This window comes from Scophthalmus maximus, chromosome 12 (assembly GCF_022379125.1).
Source record: "Scophthalmus maximus strain ysfricsl-2021 chromosome 12, ASM2237912v1, whole genome shotgun sequence".
Classification (NCBI taxonomy): domain Eukaryota; kingdom Metazoa; phylum Chordata; class Actinopteri; order Pleuronectiformes; family Scophthalmidae; genus Scophthalmus; species Scophthalmus maximus.
In genome coordinates, this window is record NC_061526.1 from 20,965,510 (window position 1) to 20,981,207 (window position 15,698).

General features: G+C 46.3%; 1 protein-coding gene across 12 annotated transcripts in view; it reads right to left on the reverse strand.

Moving 5' to 3' along the window:
- The window catches only part of magi2a (membrane associated guanylate kinase, WW and PDZ domain containing 2a), a 152,869-nt gene that overhangs the window by 44,244 nt on the left and 92,927 nt on the right, over nt 1-15,698 (reverse strand). For all 12 annotated transcript variants that reach the window (XM_047336372.1, XM_047336371.1, XM_047336370.1 and 9 more), the window contains exons 3-6: nt 9,750-9,869; nt 7,164-7,379; nt 3,996-4,206; nt 1,591-1,670 (exon numbers count right to left, since the gene is read on the reverse strand). In XM_047336372.1, the coding sequence (XP_047192328.1) occupies nt 1,591-1,670; nt 3,996-4,206; nt 7,164-7,379; nt 9,750-9,869 (627 nt within the window). The remainder of the gene's footprint in view (nt 1-1,590; nt 1,671-3,995; nt 4,207-7,163; nt 7,380-9,749; nt 9,870-15,698) is intronic.

A 15,698-nucleotide genomic window follows, 5' to 3' on the forward strand; every position in this document is an offset into this window, starting at 1 on the left:
TTGGAGATCTTTCTTCCTTTCATGTGAGGACCGAAGGGGGGGGGACGTGCAACGCAGGGGGTCTTGTGAGTCAAATGCGAGATCGGGACAATAATCCCGTTGGAAGGATGAAATGAGCAAAGTGATGACAAGAGGCAGTCCCCATTTTTAATGCCACCACTAACGGTGCAGTTCAGACAAGGTACCAGTCCTCCCTCTCTCGCTCTATCAAATGAATATTTCATTCCATCCATCATCTATACCGCTTATCCTTAGACCACAGCAGTGCTTTGGGCTAAATGCTCACAGTGAGCATGCAAACATCCTCACAGTTGCAATGCTAATATGACAGCAGCTGCTAAGATGCAGGTCGTGTTCACCCTGTTCACCATCTTAGCTTGGCGTGTAAGCATGCCGACATTCACTAACTAGCACTCAGTATAGCTGATGTCTTTGGTTTTTCAGGTGTTTGGTCATAAATCAAAGTATCGGACGAACTAAAATCCATCAGGAATGTTCTTTTTTGTCGTTGTCGTTATGGACTGCTGGTCAGAATGAATGAGCGTTTCTCAAAGCATCAACCTTCAGTCTGGGATCATGTGACGGACATTCTCACTATTTTGCCACATTTTACAAACCTAACAAGTGACCAAGAAAAAAAATAAAATCTGACGGATTAACCGACAATTGAAACAATAGTTGTCAAAGCCCGACTCGCCACGCTGGCACATGAGGCAGGTGTGATTTGAAAACACAGTTTGACCCACTCCCTGTCTGAGTGCTGGGAGTATCTTAAGAGTAACCCTATCTCTGTCGTTACGCAGGAATAGATGCAAAAATACCCGCGCCCACCCGGAGGAGAAACCAAACCACACATCCACACCCACACACACCCACACACACATACACCCACACACACACACACCCACACACACAGACACAGACATACACTAAAAAAGTCATTTCTCATCTCTTGTCAGTGTCCATCTCCAACTCCACTTCCTCTCCTCAGCTCAGACCCCCCCTCCCCCCGTCTATCACTCAGCTGATAAATCCTCCGCTTGGTTTGACACATGGAGGAAAAGACGAATGGGGGAAGTCGGGAGGGAGGGTGATGCCGAAAGATATAGATGACACACTTTTATATATGCACACTGTCCCATAAAACGCTCGCTGCATTAACATTCACCCCCTCACGTCTCTTATGTCTGTGTTTATCGTGTGTGTGTGTGTGTGTGTGTGTGTGTGTGTGGGCGGGTGAAGGACACTCCACATCTCTCTCTCAGTTGAGGATAAAGAAGTCTTTGTGACTTCCAGTGCCTCTGAACCTGCGCTTTTAAACACATATCACGGGACTTCCTATTCACAGCAACCGGGGTTGAGTCACTGCCACCACATAACTCCTCATAAATAGAAAATGCTACACTGCCACTAAACAATCCTTCACTGCACCGAGTCCTCGGACGAAACGGCCTCACTGTGCTTTCTTGTGAGACCAATGGGCGACTCTCGGATCTTGTAAAAAAATAAATGCTGCGGGTAATTGAAAGGAATGGTCGCGAGAAGCGGAGAAGTGGAGGAAAAATAGAAGATAAGGGACGCGGCACTCACCGTCCTCTTTGCATTCCTCCGGCGGCTTTGCCTTCTTGGCTAGCCTCGGGTCCAGCCACGATGTCGTCTTGGTGTTGTGGCTGTGAAGAGACGACAGAGCGGGAGTGAGAGGGAGTGTGATAGATGGCAAGAGAGAGGCGACTTGGCAGAAAGGGAGAAGGAGGTTGGTGGATTCTTAATTCAGCTGGAGAATGATTTCAGAGAGGAAAAAAGATGAGACTCCCTTGTGTGCCCGCCTCGGGAAAGAAAAAAAAGGTGGGAGAAAGAGAAAAAAAAGAAGCTTTGGGTTAACAAAATGGCAATCAATACTTTTAATTTGCTTACTGTCTCTCATTAGCAGGCAGAGGCGGAGAAGGGACAGAGAGGGGAGTGATGGAGGGGAACAGCTGTGGGCTTGGCAGAGTCATCCAGAGCCTCTGACAGAGAGCTGGACCTGGATCAGATATCATGATGTGCCAGAGAAACCCGATGCATCTTCACAGCTCGTCAGAGGCTCTGGAGCCGCGATGGCCTCCCTTCATGATGACAGAACAACAATAAGGAGCGGGAGGGCAGGGGAGGTGACCAAAATGAGGTCAGCTGAGAGAAAGAGGGCGCTGTGAAGAGGTCTGTTTGTATCCTCTTCCCTTTCAACAAACTAATCCAACTCCAACTCCTTTGCTTTGCTGAAGAAACTTTTGTGTGCAACCTCGGCTTTGAACGAGGACGGGACAAAGGCTACGGGGATGCAGCGACAAACAAAGAGGTCGAGTGGATATATAAAAGCTGTGGTAAAAATACGAATATACATTCGTTCAAGTTCACCGCGTGGCCACTCGGGGGGGGGGGGGGGCAGAGGAACAAGCTGAAAACACCACATTGACACATTAAGACCTTTTAAAAGTTGTTACGTCGCACATCCTGCGGACACAAAACATCATCATCCTGCCGGATCTGAGTCTCTCTGATCGTTCGGTTTCCATCCGCCGGGGACAATGGATGTTTTCGGGGGAAATAATTTTGAGAGATATTTCAGTCTGGACTTAATTGGTGGCCGATTCCAACGCTGCCTTCCCTAGAGCTAAAAACGGAGGACTGAGCTCAGGATAGCGAGCGCACACGTAGATAAAAGGGAGATATTAAGGGCCCACGCCAAATACTGAGCCAAATAAAAGTGCAGTTCGAGGTAAAGTGCACTTTCTTTTCCTCCCACCTCCGACTCCCCTACGTCTATTCCTCTCATCAGCTGCCTCCCTTAAAGGGCTGTAAGTAAACGAATTCATCTCGCGTGGAGGCCAATCACAGACGAGCATCCTCTTGGCAGCCGCGTTAACTCTGGCGCGGCGCCACTTGCGCCTAGGAGGAAAATGAAGATAAATAAAAAATCTTGAAGCTGCAAATTCAGTGGGCTAACTGCATTAGTTGTACACGGTGAGTGATGGATGGGGGAGCACGAAGTCAGTCCCTCTGTTTGAGGGGAGGAGACGTGTGGTGATTCGTCTGCAGCGGAGGGAATTAAAAGAGTCTGCCTAGACGTCGAGGAGGCAACATGTGTTTGGCTGGGTGACAACGCTCATTTCTTAGTCTGGTGCTGCTGTGCAGCTCCTGGCGGTTTTATGATGCATTCGAGCGCGCCGGGGTTCAATCGATGCAGTGAAGAAATTTAACCTTAATGACTGAAACCATTAAACGATGCAATAAAAAAACTTTTGCAGCAGCAAGATAATTTCCTCTTACGGCTACATTAGTTGATGGTATTGAGTGTCCGTGTCCACATGCTGTACAATGTACATAAAGTTCCTTCCACGCCACTTGAAAAGCACACAGGGAAACTCCATTATTCTCCTGTAATGACGACTCCCCACCATGGTTTTACTGCGGCTGTAAAAAGCTAACAACTCCAATGAATTACACTCGGAGCTCGTACTGTATAACAAGGGTTCCGCGTAACAAGGCATTTCTGGGGACCCCTAAATCTCATTAAACCACCGAGCATCAATAATGGCCCCTGTGTGTGTTAGTGTACATACAGAAGGGGAATATACAGGGGTGCATTTAGATGTATAGCCCCAACGGATTCCTGAAATACAATACAACTTCCACAAGTTACACGTTTTTCATTAAAGGCCCTATGAGTAAGATTTGGCCAATTGTCAAATTCATATTCCAAACAGATAGGGGGCAGCATATTGACAGAAAGTTTGGGATATTCACCTCTATTGTAAGATAGTGACAAATTCCAGTGGATGGTACCCCTGCCGTCCCCTCGTCTCTTTACCAGACAAGTGTTTGGGTCAAATTTTGTGATAACATCACTGTGATACAGACAATCTGATTAACCAGAGGTCTGGATTATACTGCATGTTGAAGGGAGGACGTGATGTTAAACATAGAAACAAAAACTCTGCATCAGGGTTGCGACTTACTCTATGAAGTAGACTTCTCCTTTCTCTGTGTAAGCCATCTCCCAGTTGTCTGGCAGGGGCCCTAGCTCGTCGTTCTCGTCTGGTTTGGGTACTATGATCTTTGGGGACTGTCCGTCATCTGTGGGCCCCTCGGTGGAGGCCTCCGCTGGGCTGCTCTGCGGGGCGATGTCCCCCGAAGCGTCTGTGCTCTTGTCCTCATGCTCGCTCGACTCTGAGGTGACAACAGGGCAGGATGAGTCAGGCACGACATTATCGCTCGGGGAGGAGAGGGGGGTGGGGGGTGGGTGGGTGCCGACAGTCAATAACTAGGGAGCTGAAGCGAGGAAAAATAGACGTAGGAGGCTGAGAGAAGAGATTGATTGAAAGTCTGGGGTTAGGGAGGAGGCAGGGGGGAAAAAAAGTATAGTTTTTAGAATTAGGTGAGGGCAAACAAGGACTCGTGGGGAACGAGAAGAGCGAGGTGGGAAGAGGGGAATGATTGAGGTTAACAAGACAGAAAAGCGAATAAAAGAAAATGAGACAATTGAGATTGACAGAAGAAGGAGAAGGCTGCGGTGCCCTAGTTTGAGTTGTGGCGCGGTGCGAATGAGATAAAGGGTGAGAGAAATGTGTGCGTAAAGAGAAGAGAGATGGCGAGTGTGTGCACTTCCCAGAGGAGAGAGCCGGAGGAGGGGGACGACGACACACAAATAAGAAGGCAAGAGATTGAGAGATAATCTATGGGAGGGAAAGAGTGAGGCAGCAGTTCTCTGCTTAGATCACAGAGCCCGCTGCGCTGTATCGATTCCCCCTCAGCTCTCCTGGTCAGTGCACACCGTCCGTCCACTGGGACAAACACCCCCCCCCCCCCCCCCCCCCCCCCCGAGCTCAGAGCAGCACTTTAACATCCAATGCGGTTTACTGAGGTAAAGTTATCAAGCACCTCCACGTCACACAGAGAGGAATCGGCTAAAAACCGTCCATCGCGGGTCATCCGCTGCAGATGTGGATTACATGCCAACGCGCCGGGAGGGTTCGTAGAAACTTTGCAGAACTTAAAAACCTGTCAGGGACCAGTGCACTGCCAACAAATCCATAAATAAACTCCTGCCAGTAAATGGAGTTTGAAGACTTTAAAAGTGATTGTGTCTTTGCCTTTAGGTCGGCGAGAGTTTTAGAATAAGGTGCGAGAAGAAAATCAGTTTGGGCTCCGTGAGACCCCGGACGCTCGAAACGGCTCAATCACCTTGAAACAATATAAAACAAATGGACTATTCTCCTATTGTAAATGGATATTAAAGAATGATAAATAAAATGGATTTTCATGTGCTCCACATCTGTGATGGGTGTTGACAAAACTTTTACGCATCACTCTCAAAAAGTCTGTTAACATTTATTGTTACTGGAGTTTCATAACAATTTGTTCTCCCTCGACCCCGAATCCTTCATCGACTGTTCAGTCTCAGTTTGTGGCAAAGTGAAGTGTTAACACATTTGACATATTGGGTTTTTAATAAGGTCAGAAGAAAATGAAAAAAAGGATTTCAATGAGGAATATTGATTTTGCATGATAACTATTCTTATTAATAACAATACGAAGTAATGCCATTGTTAAAAAACACAAAAGTTAAACAATTTTCTAAAGCCTAATTTTATCAACTTTATCAAATTATAGATATATTTGAATATTTTTCTACTTTTACAACATCCATTTTTTTGTTCCTTTTCATTACATTACACTACATTTATGTCGTTACTGATTTCCTACAGTTGATTTAGTTTTATCATGACTCTTATCCCATAAAGCACTTTGTGAACAGTAAGAGGTTCTGTACAGTGTAGATAGTTTCCAGTTAGTTATATTTTTACCTAATACTGACATTTAGTCTTTATCTTCAAATTTACATCACATCTTGCTCTTTCATATTTTGCATTCATTCCTTTTTGTTTTGTCTCATACTGGAATAGAAGTTCAGTTACTTTTATCAAAATTATTATTCTACCCCATGCAATATATCCTTTGAGAAACTTTTTTTAAAGAATCCTACCTTGTTTGAGCTCCTTGCGGTAGGAAAACCAAAATCTCATTCTTTTACCACACCTCTTTCCCCGAAGCGCCACACTTCCTCAGAAGTCTTACGAATGTCTTCGGAAAAAAGAAAGAGTGATAATGTGCATAAAAGGCAAAAGTAACTGCGGGCGCGACTTGGGATCGGCAAACCGATCTGCTTGAGTTTGCGTGCTGTTGTGACCGTTGCCGCGCTGCGAGGAACTCGACTATCCTGAGGCCACGACAAACCAGCTTAGACAGTCACAGGACCCGAGCATGGTTTTGGATTTGGAATCACAAAAGTCAAACTCATAATGCCTCTTTTATGATTGTCCTTTCATGTGATCATGGGATGCATTCAAAGGGGTTTTTGTGTGTGTGTGTGTGTGTGTGTGTGTGTGTGTGTGCGTGCGTGAATGTATGTGCATATTAGTGCACCAATAAAGACAAAGTACATTAAGCTGTTGTGTACTCGGGGCTTCAATCTCAATGGTGCTTTTTTAAATATAAAAAAAAATGTATTTACACACTATTTTACGAGTGAGATCAGGCTCAAGAAGTTTGGCCTCGCCATGTTGAATGTCACTTAAATCATAAAAATAAACACTTGACTTTGCAGATTTTCAAAAGCGCCTGCGGGCTCCTGTTGTGTGTGTGTGTTTGCCCTCTGGCTCTCCGGGGCTGCGACGGCGCTTAATAATGATACCTAATGAATGATATCAAATTCTCAGGGAGCAACGGCACTAAAAAGCTTTAATCATAAACAGTTTGGACTGCGGAAGTAATCACTGGCTGTGAGAGTGAATTATAATTCACGGTTTACATGTCAGGGCCGTTAAATTGCACATAAACATATTTATGTAACCAATTAAAAGAGATTACTTTGCCGTAAAATAATTTTTCAAAGAAATTTGTAGAAAATCAATCTGTGACTTTCTCTCTCGCTCTCTCTGTGTTGCTAGGCAACCGCCCTATAAGAGACGACGATGCCACGACTCAAACGAGACTCCTGCACACCCGGCCCCGCCCCTGAGCGTGACCTCCAACCTCGCCGTCTCGCCGAGGCTCCTTGTCGCCGGGCGAAACCTCCGCCGCCGCGTGTGCGGGGGGGGGGGGGGGGGTCGTCGTCGGGGGCTGACCTGGGGTGACGGCGATGCCGTTGCCGTTGACGACGGGTCTCTCCTCCTCCTCCTCCTCGGGGGGCTCGATGCTGGCCTTCTCCATGTTGCTGACCGACTTGTTCCGCTTCCTCTTGCCCTCGGAGCTGGGTCTGGCGCCCGGCAGCAGCTGGTCCGTTACATTGAGCAGCAGAGCGCTGGGCTCGGCCGGAGGCTTCGGGGTGCCGTAAAAGTTATCTGGAACAGAGCGGAGGGAGACATTCAGGCTAAAGTAATTCTTATATGCTTAATATGTACATCTCGTATTTTGAACCGTGTTCACATCAGGGCTGCAAGGATGACGATGTCGGTTTGCTGGTCGCTCCCACATCGTGGTCCAGACTATAAACAAGATATTCATGGTCTCCAGAGGATTGAATCTTGCTGATCGATGCCAGCGTGATGTGTAGATAATGCAGATTGTTTTTCTGGGGACATTTGTGCTCCTTAAATGTCACATTTTTGCCACTTCCTTTGTACCGCAGTGGCATGCAGAGAAATCTCAGCAGTGGATATCTGAAAACCGGAGCAAATACAACTGACTGTATCTGCATGGGGTTATGTGGGAGTTAGGAGCGAACCAATCTTTTCGAATGGAGAGGTTATAAGCTCCTCTGTGACTCGAGGAAGGAATACGAGAAGAAACAGCGAGTGAAATAACCGCAGAAGACATTGTTGTCAAGATGAAAACCAGTCTGTTATTTTTTATAGTCTGGAGCGAAGTGCCGGGCCGAGGTGTCAGATCGTGTCGGTCCAAAGTCTGAGAGGAAAAGATCAGACACAACTTGCCGCTGAGGCTTTTTTTTTTTTTTTTTTTTTTAAATCTGAGCTTGAAAGACGGCTGAAGTTCTTTGTGGCACAGAATCGGCGCACAGTTTAGATCTGGAGCACAGGTCACGTAAGGTTTGCTATAAGATTACCTTATAAACTCTCCACGCAAGTGGCCGTGACAGAATGATCAGACATTAGAAGGCGACAATGTGTGAGAGATTATTATTATTACATCCTCTGAGATTATTTTTAACACACTGGGGCTTGAGCATGAGAGGCGAACTGCAGCAGTGACTGCGGGGGGAACAAGAAGAATGGCCAAGAAGATTTAAAAAAAAACATAAATTGGTGTCTCGCCCTGCGTTGGAAAGACCCAGTGAAGCATCGTGTTCGCCATCTGGAAAACATGAGGGCCGCAATGAAAAATAGAGGAGGAGAGTAGCTGTAGAAAGATTACGGGGACCTGACGGGATTAGAGCGCCCGAACCGCAGACACAAATCCTGGAGCCTTGACGAGCCGAAGATTTGCCTCCGAGCGGAAATCATGTGTGAACTTAAATAACCTGCGGGATCGCAGAGACCTGGACTTTGACGTGAGAGCGAGCGGCGGCGGCCCTGTCGCCTCGGAGGGCTGCACAGGCTGAGAACGCCGTCTCAAGAAGGAGAAGAAGCAACTCCCCAAACAAGAGAGCGGCGGAATGGAGGGCACGAGTTTACAGTAGGATTCCAGGGCTCTGCGTGTGAGTCATTGTCTTTCTCAAAGAGTTCTTGTAGCTCAAAGTGAACCCGACAGCTTCTTACAATATTCTCTGTAATAACAACTTAAAAATTTGCTGATCCTCACGACAGCCTTCCTTCTTAAATCTCTCCCCTTCTCCTCTTTCCCTCCGCGTCTAATTGGCCTTTGAATTATTAAAAATATACAGAACCAGGCAGGACACACTCCTCCTCTCTCTCCCTCTCTCATCGTGGAAGGCAGCTCCCATCGGCGAGATGATCTAACACTGCTCCTGGCGAACCGACCGCTAAATTGGCCATCTGCAATTTTTTTCTTCTTCTCCTCCCTCCTTTCCAGCGGTGACGGCAGGCCGACAGAGAGCGGGGGAGAAGAAAGTCAGTCGCTGCGGTGTGTGTGTTATCTGTATAATGGCAGGGGTCTCCGGAGAGCTGGAGGTGGCCACGTAAAAACCGGGAGGAGCTGCGTTTCTCAAAAAAAAATTTGAATCCGAAAGCCTCGGGCTGGTCTGACCACAGGAGAGCGAGGATACAGAGAGTGTCTGTCTGTTTGATTTGATTAGACAACTGAAGAGCCACTGCTGCTCCGACTCAAGGACGGAGCCAGGAGAGGGCCGGCGTGGAGATACTGCAGGGATGTGTGTGCGCGTGTGTGTATGTGTGTGTGTGTGTGTGTGTGTGTGTGTGTGTGTGTGTGCGCGCGCGTGTGTGTATGTGTGTGTGTGTGTGCGCGCTGGCGTCTCTTCATTCAGAATTTACAGACGTCCTTCATGACTTATGACACTCTTGTCTCCGCAAAGCAAAGAGATGGATGGATGGAAGCGTACTTGTGAGGATCGGTGAGTGTGTGTGTGTGTGTGCGTGTGTGCGTGTGGAGTGATGAGCTCAGTCTCAGCATTCATTCACACTGCTGTCACTCACACACACAGAAAAATGCCTGCAGGACCAAACTGATGCATAAATATTCCATTTATTATTTTTTGGGGGGGTGGAGAGGAATGTCTCAAAGAGGAGCGACCACAATCACACAGGTTGTTAAGCGTGACTTCGCTAAGTCCTTACCTTCATACGTTCCGCTCTCCAGCAGGGCTCCGCTTTTCTCCAGTTCCATAAACCGGTCGACGGTCACAAAGTTATAATCCACCCCCGGGACCTCTCCCTCCTTGGGCTGCCTGGTCGTGCCTGCGGGAGATAAGCGAGTGGCAGAGTTAGAGCCTCGTCACCGCTCGATTGAGAGGAGACAAGGTACTTTTTAGAAAGTGATCAGAACGCGTCGGATCTGAAACAGATTGACCCCCGGCCCCTGCTCTATTCATTCTATTCATTAAGCGCCCTCTTTATTCCTTTTTGTCCTTCTCCTTCTTGCACAATCTGAGACCGTATGTTAGAGTAGTTCTCCCTGGGAGAAAGGTGGGGGGTATGGGGGGGGGGGTGGGATTGCGAGAATTTCAACAGCTAAGTGATGCAATTTGGACTCCGAGAGGAGAAACCAGGTCCATTTGCATGGAGCTGACGGCCCGTCGAGGACTCCCCCCGACACGGGCTGCGGCGCCGCCATCTGACTGCCACATGTGATCAGAATATATTTGACTCTCTCGGGGGAACAACTGTGCCGCTGATTTTGGCCAAATGACATCCGTCCTCGGATCACTGAAGAAAAAGTGCCTGTGAACGTTTCTGGGCGGCGCCAGGGCTCAACTAAAGTGTCTTTGCTGGTTTCAGACTGACGCGGTTTTTTTGTTTTTCCCCGTCCAGAGCCCCACGATGTTTAAATGTAAAATGTGCCCATGGGCATGTTGGTCTTAAAGTGAGTTGCAGTCAGGCGCATTTTTATCCGGCTGCAGTGGAAATTCGACATCTAAAAACCACACCTATGAATAATTAAATCATGAAGTACGACCCTTCCGAACCGTGCGTTTGGTGCTGCAACCCTTTTTTTTCCCCGCCGCCCGGAAAGCACTGTCGCCATTTTTCGCAGCCGTGGACCAGGGAGAGTCGAGAGCCGCGGAGGTTTCACTCTCAGATTATCACACTTTCTGACTACGCACACAGAACTAATGAGTGAAATGAGCTGGTGTCGGGACGGCCCACTGGGAGAAAGGGGCACACTTAGGGGTAAAGAGGATGAAATTGTTCGTTTACCGTGGTTCACTTTCAGAGATAAGAACAGAGGAGGATGGGATCAGCTGTCCCTCTTCATCCAACTGTCTCTAGACGCTTCAGTATACTTCAAGCTGACATGTTTGCAATGATTTTACTCAATAGGTCTATGTAAAAATCTGGAGCTTGTTGGATCGCCATGCAGCAACTTTTCTAGCTTCAGGTCGAGGATTGACTGCTTTCAGTCGTGCACTGAAGTCCGGTCCTCCTTGTAAAAATCTCCTGAAAACGTCTCTGCGTCATCCCATGTGAGATGCAGATACAAACACCTTTGGCTTCAGATGCGGAAGAGGAATATGTTGTATGAACTAGACCCCGGCGTTTGACACTTATCGTCCGTCTTGGATCTGCGTCTCATTGGGAATATAGAACGGGATGAACTGAACATCTCTGTGCTCTCGTCGTGTCTCGATACTTCTCGCCATCCCGGCGTCACAACAGTATTATCAGACTTTCCTTGTCAGATCACTGGGAGCAGAGAAGATGCTCGTGTTCATCGACAAAGTCGAGTTCACTGCGGGAGAAGTTTTTTTCAGATGCGCCGCAACGCGTCTCGAATCAAAACTCCACATCAGTTTGGAATTCAAGTTTTTCATCTTTTCTGAAAAGTCTCCTGCGGCTCTTAACTTAAAAATCATTTTCCAACGAATATTTTTTTTTGAACAACCGGTCTGTGGTTTGAGGCACTGACCATGAAATATAATGTCCCTGCTTCACATCGGCCGGGGACCTTGACGATGCACGTCATTCTCCTCTACCCTTATTCTGTGTGAACTCTCTATAGAGCTACTATCGATAAAGGCCTAAAATAAATCAAACAAGACAAAAAGGAAACAGATTTATATATAAATATATGTGTGTAACAGCAAACACATCTTCAATCACAACTCCAGTCCAAAGAATATGGTTACAACTTTCTCCAGACACCGTGGAACAATGTAATGAATGGAAAATGAATCCGAATGAGGGCATTGAGCCGCTTGCCAAGCCTTCCCCAACGTTGTCTCGTTAACATGCCGGTTAATTGGTCCTTGAACGGAGAAACTAAACCCACACAAAAGGGGCTCGGCGATCAGCTCATCTGCCGGGGAAAGAGCGGCACTCGCAACTCTCGTGTTTTGTGTTTACACAGTATTCAGCCGGAAGATTAATTTTTCCATCTAGAGCGAGCATGTTGTCAAACATTACTCTCGTATGGAATGACGTGCAACCGACGGTAATCTGCTGCCGGCGACTTTCGGAGCTGAAACATCCAAACTGCCACCTGCTGTCAGAGTCATTTGTAAGAGCTTATGAAAGCAAATGAGCAGCGGGGAACTCTGTTGTTTGCATCTCCGCTGGAGAGTTTCTTGATTGTGTCTGTCTGCGTGGGGGCTCCAGTACCCATCAGATTAGCCTCCCTCACATGCGAAGCTACTGACTGAGCAGCACGCGCGCACACACACACACATTTCAAAAAGGGCCTTTGATGGTTGCGTCTATATTTAGCAGCATCTTCTGGTGGAGACTTCTCTCCGGTGACAATATCTAAGGCAACCACAATGCCTCTTCACATCCCGTGCTCTGTATGTGGGTCACGATCCTATAAAGAGTTGTTTCTTTGTTTTGTTTAAGTAAAGCAACCTTTTCTGAGGCACCGGCATCATTTTTTTTTTTTTTTTAGGGAGGTATAATCATCTTTATTTACGCTTCCTTGATCACCTGAGCGCTGGGAGACGCATTTAGGTTAAATACTGCAGCCGTCCTTTTGTCAGACTACATGGAGCCTGGATTGTGAAATCCCCTCAGGTGTGCTTCTGGATTCGGGCCAATTCAGGAGAGTGGGAGGCTCGCGCTCAAGATAAGTATTGTTGTTTCAGAAAGAGACGTGGAGATCACATTCAGTAAAATGGATTTACATTTGGCACATCGGAGACCATGGACACCTCCAACAAACCACATTAAGTCTATCCAGGATTCTTATACCATACAGACTTTCCAACAACTGTCCGATGCAGCGGTGATTGTTGGGGGTGAAGAACTTTCAAAACAGGCTTAATAATCATCTAATTTTCAGTAATTTATATATATATATATATATATATATATATATATATATATATATATATATATATATTACTTCGATGTAAACATCAAAAATCGTCACTGATATTGAGGTCATATAAAAAAAACACTTAAAACACATTAGAGGCATATTAGCAGTTTCAAACACCCAATGCTCTCAGTGTCATGACAACATCTACAGGACATCAAAGAGCATCAAAGTTGAAATCTTGAAGGTTTTCATCATATCAGATCAAGATCTTGTTTATATTTATCGCAGATATTTTTTCTGAAGTTCAGCACATTAAGAAAAACATGAGATTGCAGTGATTTGTAGAGAAGGAAACCCTATTCAACATGGCCAAACATCAACAACCAACAACAACCAATCACAGGGACGAAACGTGTGACATATCAATAAATGCAGCAAGCGCACTAGTTTGTTCTTCCTTAAGACTAAAGACACAGCTTCCTCCTGTGTCAGTCATCGTATCAAACCCGCCGCCCTTTAAATAAACGGTTTGCCATTGGCCCGACCAGTCTCGGGGCCGGATGAGAGTCTGTCTGAGCGAGGCGCAATAAACATCGAGCCGCGCTGCGATAAACACATGAAATCCGACACTGAACTATGAATCCTTTCACGGCGTCTACAGCAGAACTGTCGCGGGCGATTGAACAGGGGTATAAATCCAGACCCCTCAGACTTCACTGCGTCGTCTCGTAGTCTCCAAAGACAACGGTGGAAAACAAACAGATCACGGCAGAGAATAGTAAGCAGACGAGCAACAGGACGTTTGGATCTCAAAGGAGATATATCGTGCTTTTAAATTTTTTTTCTTTCCTATAGTGTGTTTCATGTCTGCTAAGTTAAATAGCTCAAATTCTGCTGCAAAGGGAGCTCTTATCCCTGACAGAACACCATAATCCTGGAGCTCCTGAAACGCCTCGTCAGTAGTTCGTGCGATACTTCCGTAACATCGTGATGTCACAATGTTACGGAAATGCATAAGGCAAGACTAACGGTTAGTCTGGCACGCCCCCAATCAAAGCCAGGTAAAGCGAGAGCTTTCGGAGAGGTCGACACTTCCTACATGTGCTGGAAGCTCTTGACCAATTACAAGAGAGTGGGCCAGCTGGCCAATCAGAGAAGAAAGGGGTCATGGGGAGGGAGGGGCCTTAAAAAAGACAGGAGCTAAAACCCAAGTGTTTCAGACAGAGGCTGAAAAGAGAAGCTGCAGGAATGGAAAATGAGGAAACTGATGCGTTTACTGAACATTAGAGCCTGTGAAACGTTTTCGGGTAATAACCCAAATTAAAATTCTGGACCTGAATAAGGAACATAATATGTCTCCTTAAACGGCAACTTTTGCGGGAATCGTTTGAAACGCGACGGAGAAGGAGCACTGATAATAGCTAATAAGACTGTGGTCGTCCGAGAGGGAAGTGAGCACCGGGCGAAGGAGCGGCGTATGAAAAGCGACGGCACATGAAATGGATGAGAGAGCAGCTTAAGCTGCAGCGTGGGCTGAGGCTCTCGTAGCCTTCAGCCATCCCGCCGTTCTCCAAGCACGTCCACGAGCCGGGATTCAACTCCACGACCACGGGGCCACGAGTACAACTCTCACTTGTGCAGCTGAGCACCATTACCGGCGCGCCCCGGTCACAGCTCACACCTGCAGTTGTTTCATGCAGTGCTCCTACAGATTACATTAACATACAGTAGCTCTAAGCTGCGCGTGCGTTTAAAAAAACATTGGATTGAGTGCCTGACCTTTGCGCTTGGCTCCACATTTGCAAGTGCACAGGAAAAACTATAACCTGAGCATAACTGGAAGCTGTGATCACTGTAGACTCGAGTGTGTATTCATGACAGAGAGTCAGAGCGCCTGTGAAGAACCCCGAGGAAATGATTATACCAAAAAAGCATCGGAGCTGGTAATTTCCACATAGTTCATCTTCGCATTGGTGGATGAAAATCACAACAAAATTAAAACGTCGGAAGCAAAGCCAACCTTTTGTCTCTCATGTATTTCTCAGATGTAAACTGTAAAAGTGCAATGTCCTTTCACTGAGAGGCATAAGGGACATGGGGGTGTGAAAGAAAAAATGATGTGATGTGCATGTTCAAGTTTTTGGCACTTTTATTTTAGGGATAAAAAAAGGCGAGATAGCCGGGGTGAGAAATGGGACAGAATGTTCCTCGTCTCGCTCGGGTCGTCCTGACCCGTCCTGGGGTTTGACAAACTCGGAAATGCTAAATTTGGTCCAACCAGCATCAAATATGAATACTTTTATGTTATAATAGTTACAATCAAGCTACTTGTCGAATTGCAATGAAACTGTGAACAGACATTCATGGCGCAAAAGAAGGTGAGGCCTATAAATACATCTGATTTCTTGACTTTTCCTGCAGGGCCATGATCAGGGTTGAATCTCTTTTGATTGAAATATATCTCAACAACAACAGGATGGATTGCCTTGAAACTTGGGGCCATATATTCATGATGAATAGAAGTATTGAAAAAAAAAAGAGAATAAGGTTGTAACTGAGAAGAGAGTTGTGATCGGATGAGAATAATAAATCATATTCAAGAAACACCATAAGATTTTGGATAAACAGAAAAAAATGACGAGCCTTTACCTCCTCCACAAAAAGAGACAATTTACTCTGTGTGGTTCTTTCTGAGGAATAAACACAGTTGATGTGACACGAGATCTCTCTCTTCTCATAATATAACATTTGTATCCTAGAATTCCCCCCTGGAATTGTAAAAGCTTTGTTGAGCTGCTTGTTTTCTCGTGCAATTA